Here is a 19898-nt window from a genome sequence, read left to right on the forward strand (position 1 = left end):
CGCTGCTAGTGTTACAAAGAACACGATTGGAAAATTGCAGTAGATCAAAAATTAAATGCAACAAAACTTACTACCGCATTTCTTCTTTCAGACTTGTATCTTGCACCTTCTATTTGTGTTGCAAAAACATAATGTTTTTCAGAAATAATCATAAATTGTGGAAAATGATTTTGTTCAAGTTTTGACGCAACTGAATCAGTTTTTGTCAAGAATCGATCTACATACATTTCAGATCATTCAGGCCATTCGACAATACATTATTGAAACTTCTACTAGTCTTGCAACTCAACGACCAAATGGAAAATCAGATTCCAAAAGAGATAGATAAACGAACAATACTTTGTGATATGCTTTTCTGATGCGACCTGAATATGTTTTGTTTGTATTGCCTGATTTCTTGATCCCTATGTATCATATAAGTCACATTCATTTTGTGCGATTAAATATAATTTTCATATGAGTTGTGTTCGAAACTTCAGGAAAATGTATTCAAACAGATTTTTTTTATAACGGCACTTTTACAGCAGTATTTATACATATCGAAATTCTAAAACGCAAAAACCGTTTGAATGGTACCGTGAAAAAATCTTTTTAGATCTGATCATAAATAACAACAAATTTAATAAAGCGGATATGCTAAGGCAAACATACGAATAGTTTTGAAAGGTAAACTTCTTTCATTTTTATAATTCAACAATCACATAAACTATGTACCTTTTCAAACCAGATAATTGAACGATCGTAAACAAAACGACTCAGTTCGAATGTGCACAGATCAAAGAAAACATTTTTCAGAAATAGTTATTCCTTATCTCCGCGTTTTGCTAATTACAACAACATTTTCTTTCAAACGTGGTTGATACCGAATATCAGTATCAAATCTGAAACTCGTAAAACAATGTGCCGAACAAGGTTAAAGAAGAGAGTTTAGGGCAGCGAAACCCTGTTGCCATCGTCATTATTTTAATTTGGCAATTTTTAGATGGAAACCGAATACAAACGAGGGAGGGGGGGGGGGAAAGGCATGTGTCTTAGGGGTTGGTCATACAGAGCACAAGTAGTGATAAGCGTTAGACTGACGGCTGTGGTGGTGGTGGCGGAGTGCTAACCAAAACGACTACTGGATCAGGATGAGGTTATTCGTGGCGATTATCCTAGCCGCCGTTATTCTCTTAGTTTTTGCGTTAGGTATATTTTTGCTTATCCCGTTCCCAATTGCCATATTTCAGTCTATTGTTGACTCGCAAGTTTATTTGCAGTAAGTTTTTTTTTTAAATTTTAGTTAATTTTAGGGTTTTTCAATTCTTTAATGTGAGAGTCGCAACTTGTGACCTCGATGAATTTTGGCTACAATTTGGCCAGCAAGTCTCCAAAACTAGTTAAATTAATAGTAAAATCAGAAACTGAATGCGGTATTTTTGCAAAAATTTACTTTTATTTTTATAGTTTTGTTGTAAGACTTTTTGATATCTGTAAGATAAATTTAGCAGTTTTAGTAATTCAGCATTAATGTTTTGTTTAACCGAAACAATTACATTAGATCATAACTTGAAAAAAAATTTTTTTTTAAATTACGTTTATACCTCGTCAAAATATATTCAAAAAATTTTACATTCTCCCAAATTCAACACGAAACTGGAAAATTTTAGTTGAATCAAATTTTGGTTAAACCTGGGACAACCTGAACAAGCTTTGCGAAAAAAAAAATTCAGTCTGTAGAACATCTGAAGCATTAATTAACTTTCCAAAATGACTTACAAAAATTAAGAAACATTTCAAATTGTTCAAACTGTGTAAATATTAATTCAACTTAATGAAACATTTGTATAATACAAATGGTCATTTTATTCAAACTACCATGTAAAAAATTATTTTGACTGGCTTTTTTGATTTTCGATGAATTTTTAGCAATTAGTGCAATAATTTTTTAACAAACACATTACAGACAAAAATCAGATGGTCAACTCCCAACGGGTACATTTTACTGGTCGAAAATCCCTGCAGTTCAAATCTGGACGTTTCATCTTTTCAACGTTACAAATCCTGATGAAGTACTCTATTATGGCGCCACGCCAAACATGCTTGAAATCGGACCATATACCTACACGTTAGTTTCATTGGGAGATTGGCAGGCTCTTTGACAGTAGTTACTGATTTCTGTTCTTTCGCTGTAAATTTTGATGTGATAAGCATAACGATGGCGCCTAACCATTATGTGGTTTTGATAAAATATGGAGAATGTGCTTTGCTGGCTTATTAGAATAGTGTATGTTTCGGAGGAAGAGAAAAATCGAAAGCAGTAAAAAAGGCAATAAAAATTAGTATAACTGAAAACTTTTTTAGAAGTTTTTGGAAACGTTCGTCATTTATCAACCATAACCAGTAAAAATTAAAAATAAGATAGGTCTATAGTTGTTCGCAATTAGAATGTAGCTAGCTCTACTTAAAACACGGAAAAACAGAGATCAGAATTTTTCCTATTCTTCTTTTTTGATCAACTGTTCTTCAATATTTTTAAGCCGCCGTAATGTTTTATTCTATGTACCCATATGGTTCGTAACAAATCAAAAAATGTTCACATGGAAACACATGCGACTAACACACATTCTACACTCGGAGCACACCTAATCCTTTTGAACTCTTTTTCTTTCCAGCGAGACGGAATTCAAAGACTTCACGCAGTTCCGGGACAATGATAACGAAATTTTCTATGTGAACAATAAAACATGGGTAAGAGACTTAGCAAGTCAGTCTGGGAAAAAATTGGTTTTCAGGTTTATGATCCAACAAGATCTTGTGAAGATTGTAAATTAAGTGATAGTGTTCAATTTGCCAATACTGCTTACATGGTTAGTGGGTTCATAAATTTTATATTTAATACATCCTTTTTTGATTTAGAGTACTGTTTTCATGCAAATCTATCAACCTGCTGGGCCTATTGTCGGTTTTGGTTTGGACGTTTTAACAATTTTGCTCGGTGAGCAGCCACTCAGGTACCAAATCGTTTTACAATGTACTTCATGCGTCACGTGTTGGATTTCAGAACAGTTACTGCTGGCGGAACTCTTTTCGATGGCTATAATGATCCCCTTATTACTTTGATCAATAGTCCGCTAGTAAAGGTAATCCCTTAATGCCTCATTAACTGTTCCTGTTTCTATCGAACAAAGTTGATTACAGGTACTGCTATCTGTTTTGGGAAACCCCGTACAACTGCCACAAGTTCCGGCAGCAGGCTTTTTCCCACATTACAGTCATACTTGCGACGGAAACTACACTATTCGAACGGGAAAAGATAATACTGACTAGTAAGATTGGAATGTTATTTGACATATGGTCAACTCGATTGTTTTTAGTGTTGGTCAAATCAAAACATGGAATGGTCTTACTCATCTACCATGGTGGAAAACAGAAGATACTAGTGATCTTCGGGGAACTTGTGATGGAACGATTCAGAAGCCTGGAATTCAAAAAACAGACACAGTCGTCCAGTTTCAATCATTTTTGTGCAGGTATTGTTTAGAAATCGATAACTTTCACTAGACAACAAACTATGCAAAATTTATATTTTTATAATATTCAAATCATTTTCAGAAAATATAATCTTCATTATCACGAAAGCAAAACAGTCAATAGTATTCCAACGTACGGGTTCAAGGTGGAAGACGATTCATATGACGCCATTAAAAATCCCGGATATCGGTACGAGAACTTTGAAAAAGTTGTAAGTACAAAAAATATTCATTCAATGATTTATACTACCGGAGTTTCAAGTGATTTACTAAAAAAAAATTTTCTAAGATTTTATGTAGCCTATGGAAGAACCATTATAATTTTGTAAAAACCAAACTTATTTTTTCCATTAAAACACCAAATATTACTGAAACCTGTAACAATGAAAAAACGCAGACCTCAGTTCGAATCGTTAAATAATTTAAAAAATGACATGACTGTTTCACGTTTTAAAATCCAGTTCTGAGATTGTGCTTTGAAATTAAAAAAAAATTGAGTTAGAACAATTTTCTGAACACTCGTTCGCAATTTTGTGTTTTATAACATTAAAAACACCGTTTTTAATTTTTTTTTTTGTTATACGAATAGTCTATGGAATCATAAACTTTATATTTATGCATAATTTTTTACCTCTATTAGTTCAAACAATCGCATTTCAGAATTATTTCCCCAACTGGCCATGTGGTCTCAACCATACAAAACAAAACAATGGAAATTGTGCATTGGTAGATTGTAATCAATATGACAATTTCTGCAACGCGTGCTGCGACGGATCACACGTCAATGGAACATACGTTATGCCACCAGGAATGGTCCCGCAAAGGTGCTTGCCAGGACAAATGGTCCCAACACCATTTGGTGCAATTCTCTCCGCCCCGCATTTTTACGGAGCACCAAAAGTTGTCACTGAGTCTATGGTTGGTATTCATCCAGACCCAGAACTTCATCGACCAGGAACGTTTTATATAAATCCCGTAAGGAGCCAAGAAAAGGCAGGAAGAGATTAATAAAGATGATTTTGCAGGCAACGGGAAGTACAATTGGTGGTGAATTTAGAATGATGCTTTCAATTCCAGTCTTTCAGTCATTAGCCTGGACGTGAGTTAATTCCATAACTTAAATTAGAATTAAAAATTGAATTTTTTTTAACTTTAGGCCGTTGCTTTTATAGTAATATCAGACAAAAAACCATGCAATAATTCAAATTATTATTGCTATGTCGTATTTTATTTTATTAATTTTCCAGATTAATGTCAAATGCTCCAAATGCGATAATGCCATCCTTCACATTAACCATCGGTGTAGTTATGAAAGACTACGCTGTCAACTACATTTACTTCAATACGGTGACGATTCCCAATATCGTTCTGGGACTCGGAATCGGTTTCACAGCAGTGTCCCTGATTGCAGTCCTCCTTTGGGGATTCTGTTATTTCAGATCAAAGAGGAATGCAAAACCATTTGTTTTGCAACAACATAGGACAGAACCTACGTGGAGTGTCGCCGAATAGTTCAAATTAATAACGTTTGCATTGTTTTCAAAACTGAAAATTGTAAAGTTCATTTCTCAACTCGCATAAATAATTCACACTATTATCATATTTACAATAAAGCTAACTAATCGTGGTGAGTGTTCTGAACTGATTGTGGCAAAATTCGTAAATGCAAATAAAGCAAAATGTGTGTAGGGGTTTGAGTACAAGTATTAAAAAATAATAATTAAAACAGTTGTACAAATCTATATGGACATGGTGACAATCTAATAAAATACTCGTGATTATATGAAAGGCTCGGATATTTGTGATTAACAGTTTTATACAACAAGCTTATCGTCGGAGGTATGAGTATGCCAGTGTTATAACAGCTCCTATTAATGCAAGGAGAAGTCCTTTTTCACGTCTTTTTTGGACGACGATTTGGTTTTCAAGTACTCCAAGCCGGCCCATGAGAACAACTGAAAACATCGGTAATTTAAAACATTATTTTTGTACAAAAAATACATTGTTAAATTTTTATCAACAATAACTAATTTTTGAAAAGTGTGACGTTGTATGTACTCTCTACTAGCAAATTATAGTGAAATTGATGTGACGCCGCACAGTTGTGAAAGGTTTTTTTGCTTAGTCTGGAGACCTTAAAAATGTCCGTCAAAAACAGCCGTCAAATTATGGAAAATTTTGAAATTTTAAAATTGGAGTTGTAAGACTTTTAGAGTATTAAGTCAAATTTTGCTTCTTCACTTTAAACACTTTAAATTTTAACTGAACTCACTCATTCTTTTCTGCATCATTTTCACTTCCTCGTACGGGTTTTGCACATTTGATGAGTCAAATGAAGTGGGAATCGTCTGGAATTCAAAACTTGATATCTTGGATACTTTCACGCAATTTTACAATTTTCTGATTGTTGTTATGGTTGATTGCATCCTCTTTTAAGTCGAACACGTTCAAATGATTGGGGACTTCCATTCTGAGTGACTGAAATAAAAACATGTTTGGTAAATTGTGAAGCCCATAATACTTTTTAATTACAATTTATCACCAAAAAACAGGTGGTGAAAATAAAAAGAACCGCATCTTTACGTTTTCATATTTATATTTGACATTACAATTAACAAAATACTCACCGTAGTTCTAAAAACTCTCCTTTCTTCTGGAACCAGCGTCGCTCTTCCATTTACCGTAATGTGCTCTGGAACGCTCATTCTTTCTAGCATTGCTGTCCGGGCCTCTTCAAATTTGTTCATCTGAAATAAATATGAAATCTAAATTATATGAAAACGGGTAACGGAACATTTTTTGTGTACATATGTACCAAAAATGTATAGAATTTCTAAGGTTGCGCAAGCCAGTTGAGGTCAGCACGCCCAAACAAAGGAGAAAAAAACTCACCAATCTATTGAGCGGGTCTATCTGCATAAGGTCGGCACCTGTCACTGACAGGTGGTCCGGTACTTGCATCATCTAGTTGAAAAATCTGAACGAATTTGTGAAATATATTAGAAAAGATGAAAAATCAATATGTACGTTGTAAAAGGTAGTAATGTTATTCGGACCTTGAACCGAAGTAGTGATAAAACAACGAGAGATAAAAGGAACAAATCGTTTACTATGAACCCGTGTGTTACGGATAGTTTGAGGGAGAAAAAGAAATAGAAAGAAAACACAATGATCAGAAAAAAAAACATCATAAGAACGAAAGAACAAAAGAAATAAAAACAAAAAAGTGACGTTATTAAAAGAGAACCTAATACAAAAAAATGCATTACTCAAATCAGAGCAACATGTTGCTAGGAGTCGGTTTCCATGGGCACAATGTGTTCATTTTTCCGCTGACTTCTCATCATTCGAGTCGTTGGCTGAAATTGTTAAACAAGTTTTTTTTTCGAGAGTATATATTAAATAATTGGATTCATGCCCATCAGTCTGTGATTAAAAAACATGCGTCATGAATATTATTCAGCCTTCACTGAATTGTTCGCTGTTGTTTAAACTTTATAGTAAACTTTATAAAAAGTCATGTTTCTTAACATATTAAGCGGCCCTAAGTTATCATTGGTCCCGAAATTCAATTGTAAAGCTCTGGTTCAATTCAGTAATCAAATTTCCAAAAACAATACTACATTTGATTTGATTTAATGTCGAGTGAAAATAAAATGACGAACAAATACGTACATTTTCGTTTTAAATTAACAATAGGCGTGACGTCAAAAACAATACAACTTATAGTCAGAACTAGAAATCAAACCAGAAAAGAAATCTGAAGGCTGATATTATTTTTAGCAAGCTCCCTTTGGCATTTAAGTTTAGTCGGTTATGTTTCTTAGTAGCTGAACCCCAAAAGAGATTTTTCATTTCTTTGTTGCCAAACTCCTTTTTTTGTCCTCGTGTGAAAATTGATTGAGTTGCAAATTTTCTTGAGCCGAGGTAATATCGTTTCCTATCTCAAGATATCTACTAAATTTAAGCTTTTCATTTATGAAACACACATTTTTTAGACTACAACTACCACTACAAGTACCCTTCTATATTAACACAATTTTTTTAGAATTCCCATCACGCATCACTTATTCATTTGCAAAATTTTTCTCCCGTTTAAACTTGAACTCTTGATTGAATTTAATTTTGCAAAATTTGCACAACTCAGCAGTGTTTGATCTTCATAATTTTTGCAAAACATTAAAAACCCACTCTTGAAACATTGAGTCCTCATCGCGCACTCCATAAACGCCATCAATTGTTCACCGCACGCCCCATTTTCCATTTCCTCATCACTTGACGTTTTCTGACATGAAATTGCTTCTCTGAAAAGTGAACATCTGTCTTTCCAAACTTTGAACGTTAACAGTTAAACAATACCTGAACTCGTAGCCACATGGGCTTGCCACCAAATGTCCAACACAGTGACATTCAAAGTTAACTGTTCCATCGGGGTTTTCTGGTCCTGTAAGGTTTAAATTTAGTTACACAAAGTAGTTAGGCGGTTGAAAGTCTTGAGAGGAGCATTGGGGAAATTTATTTTGTGAAAAATGGAATATTATTTTTATCAATTGAATCGCATCAAAATTATTAACATTTTCATTCCATTAATTATTTTGAAACAAAAATAACAACTCGTTTCATTTCTGTTACGTTCTTTTTTTACGGCGTCAAGCTACATTTCTTATTTGGAACAAAAATTGAGTATAAAATAGAAAAAATGGTGAATTATTTCAAAATATAAAGCCAGGTTTCATATCAAAAGCCAAAAACTATTTTATCAAAGCTAACGCAAACCTGGATTATTATCTGGATAAACATCATTCGGGTTGGTGTTTGCTAACTTTTGAAAATACGAATCTTTGATATCATCCCAAAATTCCTCTTTTCCCATTACATATTGCTTCTGTAATTTTTAAAAAAAATATTATTGACTTGGAAAATAACTTACATCATTGGAATTTTTGGAGTTGATCGATTCTGTCATCTAAAATTTTTTATTGTTAAATAATTTAAGATTCAAGAAATTAAATGAAAAAAATATGCTTTGGTGAAAGTATTATTTTTCTCTTGAATTTCGTTCCGCAAAAACAAGTTAAAATGAGTAAAATTACACTTTTTCGTCGTCAACAACAAGGTTCGTAAATCGACTGACGAGAGAGCAGAGGCGACAGACAGTGGCTAAACACGGAGTGCGGAGCAACGTTGCGCGAGGAGACAAAACACTCTTCGCTTTATCGATTCTTTGTGGCAACCCGTGTACAGACAAAATATGTATATGCCGGAGCATATATCAGGCACTGGAGACGCAATGTCTATGACGGGAATGGAGGTTTGTATGAGAAAAGGTGCCAGGAAAATGTGAAACTTTCAGAACTTCTCAAACCCTGCAACAAATCCAACAGATGATCAAAGGAAAATTGAAGCGGGACACGATCACTTTTTTGTTAGTTTTGAGACAAAATTCCAGCCAAAAAAACTGAGAAGCTTTAGTTCCAGATTCCCGAAGAAGCGGTTGGATCCATATACGAATCCGCGGATTATATGGCAATTATGGATAAATTTGCAGATGTAAATTTAAACTGATAATGTGCGACGAGTATTTAAAAAATTTCAGCACTTCCACAGCGATGTCGAAGCGCACTGCGAAACCGATCCTGTTCGTCAGATAAAAACCGTCAGAACTCAACTAAGTCAGTAGTGAGATTTATTTACAGTTGTAGTACGGCAAATGGAAAAATAATCAAAAACCTTTCCAATAGTGTTAAAATGACCAAATATCATAATATTATTTATTAATGTAGAAAATGGCACAGTTTTCACCATTTTTGGACTGTAAATAACAAATTATCAATTTTTACAGTAGCATTATATGAATGGGTTTTTATCATTTACTCAAAAAGTCGTAGTTCATTTTTTGAACGTTATTGTTGACTTTATTCATGAAAACATTAATAAAACCAATTGAAAATTTTTGAAGAAAAAACCTTAAAAATAACAAACCTGTATTTCAGGAGACATCACGCACACCCTCGACAAGCTCCTTGAAGACAATGCAAAAAGAGATCGTCGCGAGCAGGTTTGTTCACAACGTAAATGTTCAGCATGTTTGAGACAAAATGACCAGGAATGAAAAGTGTTTTAGAAAAACACATGGCTAGGAAGTGTGATGTTTTTCCCATGATGTGTTGTTTTGAAGTCAATGTGATTTCAATCAGGACGATGTTTGAGGGAAAACGATAACTTGACTAATAAAAGTTAACTGCTGCATAGCAAAACTTTTTGGATGGGAATGTGAATGCGAAGCTTTCGAAAATACTGTTGAAAACTCGGGATATTTCAAATCATTGGATAATCTGAATAATCAATTTGGCAGTAGTGAAAAAGCTTCATATAAAATTGCATTACACAGCACCATATATAGGTGTTTCTTGTGCGGCGGCCTAATAATGTTATAATTTTGAACAGAATTTCCTACAAACTTTCGATTTACGAGTTCTGCAGTCTTGATTTTGAAGATTATTCAGAACAACTTATTTTTGACTGTATTTATTTCTTTCAAAAAGAACAATATATTTTCGAAAAAATTAAAATCGTTGCTCCGCAGTAACTGACATATTTCTGATACACATCACACTTTTCGCGAATTTGCTAGTTGTGTGTAGCTTACGTTGTAGCACTACGCGTACTTTGTTAACGGTCCATAGACCACACATCACTGAACGCACATCACCCTGCGTGTACGTAACACACAGTGTTTCTAATCCTCTTGATTAGTGCACTCTCTGTGCACCTCGAGGGCCCCATATTTTTATCGATTTTCTTATTGCAGTTCATCTGGGCAGGCTTGGCTGGTCTCGCACTCGTCACACTCATCTCGTTACTTCGCAAGTAATTATAACCAATCAGTTTATTCATTTTTTCTCTCTACCCCCACTACGTCATGTTTCTGTCCAAAATGATAACAATGATACGAATAGAACAGTCTCCTTTGTACCTTCAATCTCGACATTTTGACTCTCGTCTAGACTTTTCAACCGCTTTAACTTTTTATAAAGCATAAGTTCACATTTTTAACGAATCTCGATCCCCCCACACTACATCGCTTTAAAATCTCAAATCCCGTTGTGAGAGTTTTGATAAATGATTTGAATTGAATATTTCAAGTTTTTTATTTAAAGTGTTTTTTGATATTAATTACTCACTTTTGTATTTACTTTTTAAGAATTGAATATTATTGTAGTTGTATTTCAGGTAAAAAATACAGGTTTTCTCCCATGATCACACGGGTTTCACTTCTCCGCTTGCAGCACGCAAGAAAGGTTTTAACAACTACAGGTATCCAAGAAAGTTTTAACAAAACAATTTTTATTGTGAATATTCAGCATCTACTAGCTCCAAACCATCGACGCTGACTATCGGAAGTGTTAGTGTACAACTTCAAGATGCAAAGAACCCAGACTTTGTCCCAGCCTTCTATGGGCAGAAAAACAATCCCCCACAGGATTTGCTCCCACATTTGAGATGGCTCATTCAAAAAGACAAATTAAAGCAAGACGTGTTTCTGCTGGGAGTGCCGGGAAAAATCAGATTGGAACTTGTCTTGAGATATTTGGTAAGATTTTATTCCTATAAAATTATAAAAGTAAAAAGATATAGGGTACTTATGGGTTTCGTTCCCCCAAAATGTTTTAATTTTCTAAGTTTCAATCAACCACAAAAACGTGAACTTTTTGGAACAATTTGTAGAAATGAATGCTTCGTTCCTTATTTTTGTTCACGCTTTTAACATGAAAGGTGGTTAATTGTTATTTAGAAAATTAAAACATTTTGGGTGGAACGAAACCAATAAGTACCAGTTATAGTTATTAAAGGTAAATTTTTTGTGAAAAACTAGTATAAAATAATCTAATAATTTCACCGTGTTCAATAAAATAATTTTAAAGGAAGCTACAAATCGAGAGTTTGAGTACCTACCAATCACTAGAGACACCACCGAAGCAGATATCAAACAGCGACGTGAAATTAGAGATGGAACTGCATATTACACAGACTTGGTAAGCACTTTCTTTAAAAATTTGAGATTTCAATTTCTCATTCATAGTGTGCGGTTCGTGCAGCATTGAAAGGAAGAGTGCTAGTAATTGATGGTGTGGAAAGAGCCGAACGAAACGTGCTTCCAATCCTGAACAATCTTTTGGAAAATCGAGAAATGCAATTGGACGATGGAAGATTTTTGATGAAGCATGACAAATACGATGAGCTGAAGGTGAAATACGATGAAGCGACACTGAAGAAGATGGGAATGGAGCGAGTTTCTGAAAACTTCCATGTCATAGCCCTTGGTCTTCCCGTACCAAGATTCCCGGGAAATTCTTTGGATCCGCCGTTCCGAAGCAGATTCCAATGCAGAAATATTCAGGAGCTATCGTTCCACACATTTTTGGAACAAGCGAAGCTCATTGCTCCAAACGTTAGTGAGACAAATCTTAACGATTTGATATCCGTTGTGTATGCCTATAATTCGGAAGCGTCAACTTCAAGACCAAGAATCGGCACAGCTGTCGTAGAGAATACATTGAAGATTTGGGTAAGTGTACACTATTTTCGAAAGTGATAAAAGGCGTATTGAAATTGATCTAAAATTGTATTGACGTTTCAATTTTCAGAACGAGAATCCCAGCTATTCCGCAGGAGAAATTGTCAACTTCTCATATCCTGCCAAAGAAGTTCTATCTGACAGTGAAAAAGATCTTATCAACACATTCAAGACAAAGTTTGAATTGGTAAGTTACAATTATGTTTCTCAGAGTATTCAAAACATTTTCTGCAGAGTACTCATGAACGCACCAGAGAACTGAAAACGGACGGTGCTTTACATACGGTTCAAGTTCCTGCTGACAAGAGAAAGATCCAGATGAAGCTGCCAACACCATCACATCCTACTTCATTTGCGTCTACTTGGATTCCAACCGCAAAGCAAGAAAATCTGATCGCGGATCTTGCTCTAGCATTTTCGAAAGGAGACTTTATCCTAATTGGACCAAAAGGCTCTGGGAAATCGAGAATCCTTGGCGAACTTTCACGACGTCTCAATTTCAATTATGTCACAATGGTTCTGCATCAAGATATGAACACCAGAGAGCTTATCCAACGCAGACATATGAAAGAAAATGGCGATACAGTTTGGGAAGACTCGATTCTTGTGACTGCAGCAAGAAATGGAGATGTCTGTGTTTTGGATGGTGTCGAAATGGTGCATTCTAGTGTTATTATGTCACTCTCGCAGTTGATTTATCATCGAAGATTTGATCTACCAAATGGAAATCGTCTTGTTGGAGAGAAAGAGTTTTTGACTATTATGGAAAGAGATGGAGTTGATGAAGCAACAATGAACGAAAGGTATGTGGGTTTTAACGAAATACTCTGACTATAATTTGGACAAAATTTTTCAAAATTGCCGCCTGAAAAGCCATATGATTTTAAATTTGTTTATTTAAAACACCATAAACACTTGAGATACAAACTCTTACTTTATACAATTTTAATAGGTTTGATGTTTTTTAAAACAAATCTTCGAAACTACATAATTTCTATGGAAACAGTTGTAACATATCGGTTCAAGATTTTTTTTAGTGTTTAGGTATTACTAGGGCTGGCAAATCGAACACTTGCCGGCAACCCGGTCCTGTGAAAACTGAAGAAAATGAATTTTAAAAAAACATCTTTGAAAAACCTGACATGCGGTTTTCCAGCCCTACGTATTACAATTCTCGCGAAAACGTTTCGTTGCAAATTTACTTACTATTAATAATCAAATTTTCAGAGGTGTATTCCAAATTCCTGACTCCTTCCGCGTTTTGTTTGTTGGTGAGTCCCAGTCGAAAGAGCATAAATGGATCAACGAAAATGTGCTCTCCATCCTGCCATTCTACACTGTCCCAAATCTATCGCTCTCCGAGCAAATGAGTATCATTTCGGAAATCACCCATGGATCCAACACTGAATCTGTGGACAAACTTATCAAGTTTGTGCAAACTATCAAAAACTCCAATGATGCTGGGGTAAGATTTTTGGAATATTTGTATTAGTTTTTAAAAATTGTTTTTGTATTTCCAGTTAAAAAATACTGCAACAAGTTTGTCGCTTCGTCGATTGATTCACATTGCAAAACGAGATCTGATGCAGCCGGGACACTTGAGAGAGCTTGTAGAAAAAGCTGCTCTCTCAAAGTTCCTCCCACAAATCACCAAGGAAACATTCGAACATGAGCTCAACACTGCAAACGTCTTTAATGATACTACTATTCGCACAAAGGAGAATGAGAAGTTCCTTGACATGATTCGAGCAAACACTATAAAAGCGGAAGATGAAGCTCTTATTCCAAATGTGCTATTCCACCATAATAAGCAGCACGACGAAATTCTAGAGGACATGGCAAGAGACATGAAACTGGGAAGTCATTTGCTTTTGATCGGTAACCAAGGAGTCGGAAAAAATAAACTCACTGATAGGTTCCTTCACCTAATAAATCGACCGAGACAGTACATGCAGCTTCACAGGTTAGTGTTAAAGTGATGTTTTCTAATTTGAGAATTATTTTCAGAGATACCACAGTACAAACGTTAACAATGCAGACCGTAGTAGAAAATGGAATCATTCGTCATGAAGATAGTGCGTTGGTGAAGGCAGCACGAAGTGGTCAGGTAAGTATAAAGAGCACAGACCCTAAAAATCTCTTAATCAGAGCTCTGACAGCGAATTTAATCAATTAAACTTTTGATTCTCCAAACAGTTTGTCAGGAATTTGAATTCAGATTTAAAAAGCAATTTTTTGAGGTTACCTAATTTTTTTCAGATTCTTGTGATTGATGAAGCTGACAAAGCGCCTCTACACGTGATCGCTATTTTGAAAAGTCTTCTCGACACAGGAACATTGGTGCTTGGAGATGGGAGAACACTTCGTCCAGCAAGTTCTTTCACAGAAGCTGATAAAACAAATGATCGCATTGTTCCAATTCATCCCAACTTTAGAATTATCATGCTTGCCAACAGACCTGGATTCCCATTCCTTGGTAATAAGACACCAAAAATTGTTTTTTTCAATTTTCTTGCCTTTCAGGCAACAATTTGTTTGCTGTACTTGGTGATCTGTTTGCAATTCACATGATTGATCACCCAGGAAGAGATAGTGAACTCGCAATGATTAAGAAATTTGGACCAACGGTTCCTGTAAAAACTCTTAACCAACTTTTAACAATTTTCAACGAGCTGCGCGAAAAAACTGACCAAGGACTTTTACAGTATCCTTACTCGACTCGAGAACTTGTTAATATTGTTCGCCATTGCAATGTGAGTTTAATTAACATTTCGTTTCTAAAAAAAATTAAAAATATATATTTAAGGAATTCCCAACGGATCCCCTACCAGAAGTTTGTCGAAATGTGTTTGACTTTGATTCATACAGTGAAGACACCATTGCCACAATTCATGAAGTATTCCAGAAGCACGGAGTACCTTTAGGCTAGTCACTTTTTTGTATTTTGTATTTTATCATAGGTTGTATTGTTGAATTATTTCTTAGATAATGAACCATTTTGCTTGTATTCTTGTTAACGTTTTAAAAGTTTTCAGGTGTAATAAGAACCGGTGAAAGTCTGTCTATAATGGAGAGAATCCCATTGGGAGAAATGAAAACTATCGGAAAATGGTCAAGACAAAAAGTCGAATTTCCAAAGTCGTATGGGTTCAAGACGCCGGTGGCTGTGGAAATTGAGCGGCCAGAAAAAATGGAATTCGGTTTACGCAAGTTGGACAAACAGAGCAACAGAAACAATGTTTTCTCGGAGTTGCATTGTGTCTGGAAGTTGCCTACTGACGAGTCAAACATAATTTCGGATGGTATTCGTATCAATGATGACTTGCTTGTTGCAAGTGTGAATCCTCCACGCCTATATCATTGCAAAGATTTTATGGATACAGAATCGGTAATTTTGCTTATCAAAAATTAAATAAACAGTTTCAAAAATATATATGCTCTGGAAAACTTAAAAAACGTTGAATTCAAAAAAAGTTCTTGAACCCTATAGTTGTCATTTGAATTTTATGGGGTTACTCAAGTAATGTTGAGAAATGTATTTAAATACATTTATGACGTCACGACTGTATTAAAATACATGTTTAATGTATTTTATAACAGTTGTGACGTAATTTTTTTATACATTTTAATTTTTCAACACTATTTAAATAACCCCATTACTAAAAAATTTTTAATATTATATCAATTTTCAGAACAAGATTTATTTTTTCCGAACCCACATTTCCGATTTTCAGGTTGACGAAATCAACATACACAAGATTATCCCTCGTTTTCGTGCAATTAACAAACCACGAATTAGACTAGCATATCTTGGTGGAGACAATGTGCTGCTACACGAAGAAGAGGTATGCCTTTTCCAATAAAATATGTAGAATTACTTGATTTCAGGCGAACTTCACAGCGATCATCAGCTTGCCCGACAAAATGGCGGCTGTTGTTACAAAGCAAACGAGTTTGGGTGAAACGCTTGGAGCTAGTAAGTGCATGTTGTAAACTTTATTCAAAATACCTATATTTCAGTGTTTACCGGTTCCAATTATTCATGGAGATTATCAAATCAACAAAGCAATCACGCTTTGCTTTATGAGTGGTATGCATTTGAACGCAGTCCTTTTTACAATGTATGTGTTTCAGTGGAGGGCGCGAAATGCTGGTGTATACCGATGAAAAACACGGAGTCACTGTCCAGAACGGCACGGTACCGTTTAACATCAAACGAGTATTTGCTTCAGCTCCTCAACAATGGACTGTAGTTTCAATGGTAAAATAATATAACATTTATTCCGGTTCAATCATCACTGTGCTTCTAGGAAAATGAGAACTATCTTCTGAAGGTGGAACTCGGAAATTTTACTTTGGAGAAAATTGACAACGATTTGGAAGGCGGCCTAGATACGGTTGCAACAAAGTTGGACAAGAATGCAATGACTTTAGTTGCCGAGCCATACTACTTTGTTCAAGGAAACCATGTTAGTTGTTCTTATCAACTAATAATATCGAATGTAAACTCAACTTTCAGTCTGGAAGTGTTTCCGGCGTACTCCGAAAGAAATCTGAAAATACGTTTCATAAACGGCCGTATAGCTTTACTGACGATAGAATTGCTGCAAATGATGTGAGCAGGGAAAATGCATTTTTGGGCAGTACATTGGTTCGTGCAGTACCTGGGTTCATGACTCCAACGGAATGTGTCGAAGAGAGTGAGTTATATTATTATATATTTAAATGTTTCTAAATTAAATCATCATGTGTATTGAACAAATACAATGAATTTATCAAAATATTAGGTTGGCGGGAAAATCCTGTCCTATTTTTTAATCATTTATTTCTCAAAGCAAACTCAAACTAGAAATCAGTTATATACTCCATCATGTTCAACAATGTCCTGCCAACCTAATACATAGAATGCCTATTTTACAGAAATAAGGCCATTCGATTGTATTGGATTCCTCGAGACAATCGATACGGAAAGAAAGAAAATCTGCTATGTACCGGTTCCGCATAGTGGGAATATCAGTTTATACCAGTTAGTTTCATAACTGGTGCAACATGTTCTATTCTAATTTTCAGAGACTGGGTAGCTTCAATCACCAAATCCGCATTCCATATTGTTCCATGGGACAATGATAAAGTTCTCACTGTTGACAGCTCTGGAAGCATTCGTTCTTTCGAATTAAGAATGTCGACATTGGAAAAATCATTTGATGACTGGAAGCGGATGACTGGAGGGGCGGATGATGAGAAGTTGAGAATGGAGTTTGATAGAAAACCAGACGACGTAGACTTTAATAAACTTGATGAGCCAAAACTCGGAAAGTGAGTAATAGTGTATAGAAGCGCTTCTTCAACTTGATTTTTGTCAGGATCGACCCCAACAATGCACCTCATCACGGTGGAAATCAATGGATGGGAGGAACTGGTGGATACAATACTGCAGGTCTCGGAGGAATTGGAGGGCCGTTCAGACTTGACGCAGGTCATGATGTCCATCAAATGCCAGATTTTGCTAAGCAACAAGTCCCGAAGCACATATTGAAAAAAGCCCGGGAGATTGCAAAAGTAGAGTATGCAAAGAAATTGAGGGTACGTGACAGTTTTTTTATAGGAAGTTAAATAAATGTTTTAAGGAAATCAACATGTCGGAGTATGACGCCGATGCCTATGAAAAAGTGTGGAACAAAGTTCAAGCTCCATCAAGAAAACTAGCATCTGTGATTGACCAATTGGAGGTACGCTAAATTCAACATTGTGATTTTTCAAACCATGATTTTTAGGCAAAGAAAAAAGAAAGAGAATGGACAAAGCATCAAACTAGCGGAGATTTGGATGACGGAAAATTGATTGAAGGAGTCACCGGAGAGCAGAATATTTACAGGTAAATTTGGTTATACTTAAAATTACAAAATGCAAATTTCCTACTTCCAGGCGACGCATCGACAAAGTTCCAGATCCGGGAGCTCCACAAACAAAGCCAAAACGCCTGAAAGTATGCTTGGATGTTTCTGGTTCCATGTACAGATTTAATGGATATGACCAGAGACTCGTGAAGTCACTTGAAGCAGCCTTGATGACAATGACTGCACTTGATGGAAAAACGGACAAAGTGCAGGTTTGTGATTCTAAAAAATTTCTATTAAAGAAACCCAAAAAACTTGTTCACGATTACTCTTGAACTTCAAATATTATTTTCAGTACGACATTATTGGACATTCTGGAGACTCTCCATGCGTGTCATTTGTAAAGACCGATCATCATCCCAAAAACAACAAAGAACGTCTGGATACATTGAAACGCATGATTGCGCATACGCAGGTAATGAAGTTTTCAATTGTTATCTGTGTAAATAAATGCTTTTATTTTCAGTACTGCGTCAGTGGTGACAATACGGTAGAGAGTTTACAATTTGCAATCAAAGAATTGGCCGCAAAGAAAGATGATTTTGATGAAACCGTTGTCATTTTGGTGTCAGATGCTAATTTGGAAAGGTAAGAGTTTTTGTAAATTAAATAGAGTTGATACTTTAATAGGCTTTTTCATTATATTCAGGTATGGAATTCAACCAAAGGAATTGAAAGATGCAATGGCTAAAGAGCCAAATATCAACTCATTTGTCATTTTCATTGGGTCGCTCAGTGACGAAGCCGACCAGCTACAACGAGAGTTGCCTGTTGGAAAAGCTTTTGTTTTAAAAGACACTTCTGAGCTTCCAAAAATTATGGAGACCATTTTCTCATCAACTATTGCTCAATAGTGAACTTTTATTTTGTTTTAGCTGTTACCCTCATTTAGAATTACAACGAATAAATATGTATATTTGATTCAGTCAAGATCAGATTAGAGTACGATATAATGAAATGAAAACATTTTTTTTGTGAAAACAAAACATAATCGGAATGTCGAGATATTTGCATGACGCAACTGCTTCTCAAGGTTATTCATGTGATCAGCGCAAGATCCACATAAATTGTTTTCCAGAAACATTATGCAATGACATGTGTTATTTGTCTTGCGTTGGTAAATTCAAATTATAAAATAGCTTGTTATGAAATACATACTATGGAAATATAAACTTAAATTAAATCAAATTTAAGTTTTTGGTAATTTTTTAATAATTTTTTTTTTTCGATAGCTTTGTGCTGGGAGCACTTCAAGCATAGTTGTGGGTTTTTGGAACTAAAGAAGCAAAGTCTCAGGTTTTGGTATTTCCTCTTCAATACATGTGCCAATTTTTTCAAGACAATGGTTAATATTTTCTGGTAATGAAAAGTGCATGTTCACTAATACAAAGTGTTAGTTTCAAGCTTGATGCCATAATTAGTCTAAACATCTAATTTCCACTTATTTCTGTAAGTAACTGCAAATATTTTAATTTGCTCATCAGATTGTCATTGAACATATTTTTATGCAAAAAAAAATGTCATTCATTGCAGACGACATACATCGTTGAGAAGAACAATTAGTTAAATTCTGTAACTGAAAGCATATCTTTGATAAATAATGCGGGCAGTTTTTTGGCGTTTGGAATAAACTCTTTTTAGGAGAAATTCACAGTGTAGTAGGAAATAAAAACTGAGAAGGGCACTATAGAGAAGCACTATAAAAGTTGGGAAGAAGAAAAAGTTGGCGGATATCTTCAAAAAAAAACGTATTTCCCAGAAAATAAAAATTTTTGCAGACTATCCCAGAATGAAGCAAGGTGTTCGAGAGCATCGTGAAGCACATCGGTAAATTCTCAAAAAGTATAAAAATATAGAGTGAAGTTTTTGAACATTTTTAGCGTAATATCACTGGTTTACATGAGAAAAACG

General features: G+C 35.1%; 5 protein-coding genes across 8 annotated transcripts; 3 read left to right on the top strand and 2 right to left on the bottom strand.

Moving 5' to 3' along the window:
* The first annotated feature begins 1044 nt into the window (after nt 1-1044).
* On the top strand, nt 1045-5138 carry scav-4 (SCAVenger receptor (CD36 family) related). The gene is made up of 12 exons (NM_077756.6): nt 1045-1258; nt 1946-2107; nt 2655-2730; nt 2775-2849; nt 2899-2993; nt 3044-3122; nt 3181-3308; nt 3357-3512; nt 3595-3724; nt 4173-4487; nt 4538-4611; nt 4760-5138. Exons 1-12 carry the CDS (start codon nt 1131-1133, stop codon nt 5022-5024), a joined length of 1683 nt encoding a protein of 560 aa, NP_510157.2. The 5' UTR covers nt 1045-1130; the 3' UTR covers nt 5025-5138.
* mff-1 (Mitochondrial fission factor) lies at nt 5060-6489 on the bottom strand. The gene is made up of 5 exons (NM_077757.6): nt 6405-6489; nt 6140-6259; nt 5907-5990; nt 5785-5860; nt 5060-5467 (listed from the first exon to the last, which is right to left on the bottom strand). Exons 1-5 carry the CDS (start codon nt 6471-6473, stop codon nt 5340-5342), a joined length of 477 nt encoding a protein of 158 aa, NP_510158.2. The 5' UTR covers nt 6474-6489; the 3' UTR covers nt 5060-5339.
* Nucleotides 6490-6601: 112 nt separating this feature from the next.
* On the bottom strand, nt 6602-9849 carry F11C1.1 (CHCH domain-containing protein). The gene is made up of 6 exons (NM_077758.5): nt 9495-9849; nt 8443-8478; nt 8289-8397; nt 7872-7956; nt 7704-7816; nt 6602-6871 (listed from the first exon to the last, which is right to left on the bottom strand). Exons 2-6 carry the CDS (start codon nt 8476-8478, stop codon nt 6834-6836), a joined length of 381 nt encoding a protein of 126 aa, NP_510159.1. The 5' UTR covers nt 9495-9849; the 3' UTR covers nt 6602-6833.
* F11C1.7 (Mitochondrial fission factor) lies at nt 8614-10655 on the top strand (the record flags this gene model as incomplete). Of its 3 annotated transcripts, none has more annotated exons than NM_001270280.4 (6): nt 8614-8823; nt 8866-8937; nt 8991-9062; nt 9109-9184; nt 9506-9570; nt 10324-10655. In NM_001270280.4, the coding sequence occupies 6 exons, from the start codon at nt 8764-8766 to the stop codon at nt 10384-10386; spliced, it is 408 nt and encodes a 135-aa protein (NP_001257209.1). The 3 variants fall into 3 exon arrangements, with proteins under 3 accessions (NP_001257209.1, NP_001257208.1, NP_001257210.1); NM_001270279.2 differs by having other exon boundaries at nt 8985-9062; nt 10324-10651; NM_001270281.1 differs by lacking the exon at nt 10324-10655 and having other exon boundaries at nt 8764-8823; nt 9506-9624.
* An 84-nt stretch (nt 10656-10739) lies between these two features.
* Nucleotides 10740-18902, top strand: vwa-8. 2 transcript variants are annotated; one of them, NM_077759.8, is made up of 28 exons: nt 10746-10829; nt 10877-11106; nt 11438-11548; nt 11596-12081; nt 12161-12277; nt 12325-12893; nt 13318-13555; nt 13611-14053; nt 14098-14197; nt 14350-14566; nt 14614-14843; nt 14897-15014; nt 15126-15478; nt 15825-15935; nt 15979-16066; nt 16111-16180; nt 16225-16351; nt 16401-16559; nt 16610-16790; nt 17011-17116; nt 17161-17406; nt 17454-17673; nt 17718-17819; nt 17865-17965; nt 18016-18199; nt 18283-18402; nt 18454-18575; nt 18637-18902. In NM_077759.8, exons 1-28 carry the CDS (start codon nt 10769-10771, stop codon nt 18839-18841), a joined length of 5415 nt encoding a protein of 1804 aa, NP_510160.2. In that variant the 5' UTR covers nt 10746-10768; the 3' UTR covers nt 18842-18902. The 2 variants fall into 2 exon arrangements, with proteins under 2 accessions (NP_001368181.1, NP_510160.2); NM_001381128.1 differs by lacking the exons at nt 15126-15478; nt 15825-15935; nt 15979-16066; ... (11 more) ...; nt 18454-18575; nt 18637-18902 and having other exon boundaries at nt 10740-10829; nt 14897-15097.
* Nucleotides 18903-19898: the final 996 nt, after the last annotated feature.

The sequence above is a fragment of the Caenorhabditis elegans genome, chromosome X (assembly GCF_000002985.6).
Source record: "Caenorhabditis elegans chromosome X".
Classification (NCBI taxonomy): Eukaryota; Metazoa; Nematoda; class Chromadorea; order Rhabditida; family Rhabditidae; genus Caenorhabditis; species Caenorhabditis elegans.

Coding starts and splice junctions, on each gene's coding strand:
- scav-4 (NM_077756.6), top strand. CDS start 1,131: ATGAGGTTATTCGTGGCGATTATCCTAGCCGCCGTTATTCTCTTAGTT. Junction 3,123..3,180: donor TCAATAGTCCGCTAGTAAAG/GTAATCCCTTAA, acceptor AGTTGATTACAG/GTACTGCTATCTGTTTTGGG. Junction 3,309..3,356: donor GGAAAAGATAATACTGACTA/GTAAGATTGGAA, acceptor GATTGTTTTTAG/TGTTGGTCAAATCAAAACAT.
- mff-1 (NM_077757.6), bottom strand. CDS start 6,473: ATGCAAGTACCGGACCACCTGTCAGTGACAGGTGCCGACCTTATGCAG. Junction 5,991..6,139: donor GGAGAGTTTTTAGAACTACG/GTGAGTATTTTG, acceptor TTTTTATTTCAG/TCACTCAGAATGGAAGTCCC. Junction 5,468..5,784: donor AATGATGCAGAAAAGAATGA/GTGAGTTCAGTT, acceptor CGATGTTTTCAG/TTGTTCTCATGGGCCGGCTT.
- F11C1.1 (NM_077758.5), bottom strand. CDS start 8,478: ATGACAGAATCGATCAACTCCAAAAATTCCAATGAT. Junction 8,398..8,442: donor ACTCCAAAAATTCCAATGAT/GTAAGTTATTTT, acceptor TAAAAATTACAG/AAGCAATATGTAATGGGAAA. Junction 7,957..8,288: donor TTATCCAGATAATAATCCAG/GTTTGCGTTAGC, acceptor TAAACCTTACAG/GACCAGAAAACCCCGATGGA.
- vwa-8 (NM_077759.8), top strand. CDS start 10,769: ATGATCACACGGGTTTCACTTCTCCGCTTGCAGCACGCAAGAAAGGTT. Junction 11,107..11,437: donor AACTTGTCTTGAGATATTTG/GTAAGATTTTAT, acceptor ATAATTTTAAAG/GAAGCTACAAATCGAGAGTT. Junction 15,015..15,125: donor GAAGCACGGAGTACCTTTAG/GCTAGTCACTTT, acceptor AAAAGTTTTCAG/GTGTAATAAGAACCGGTGAA.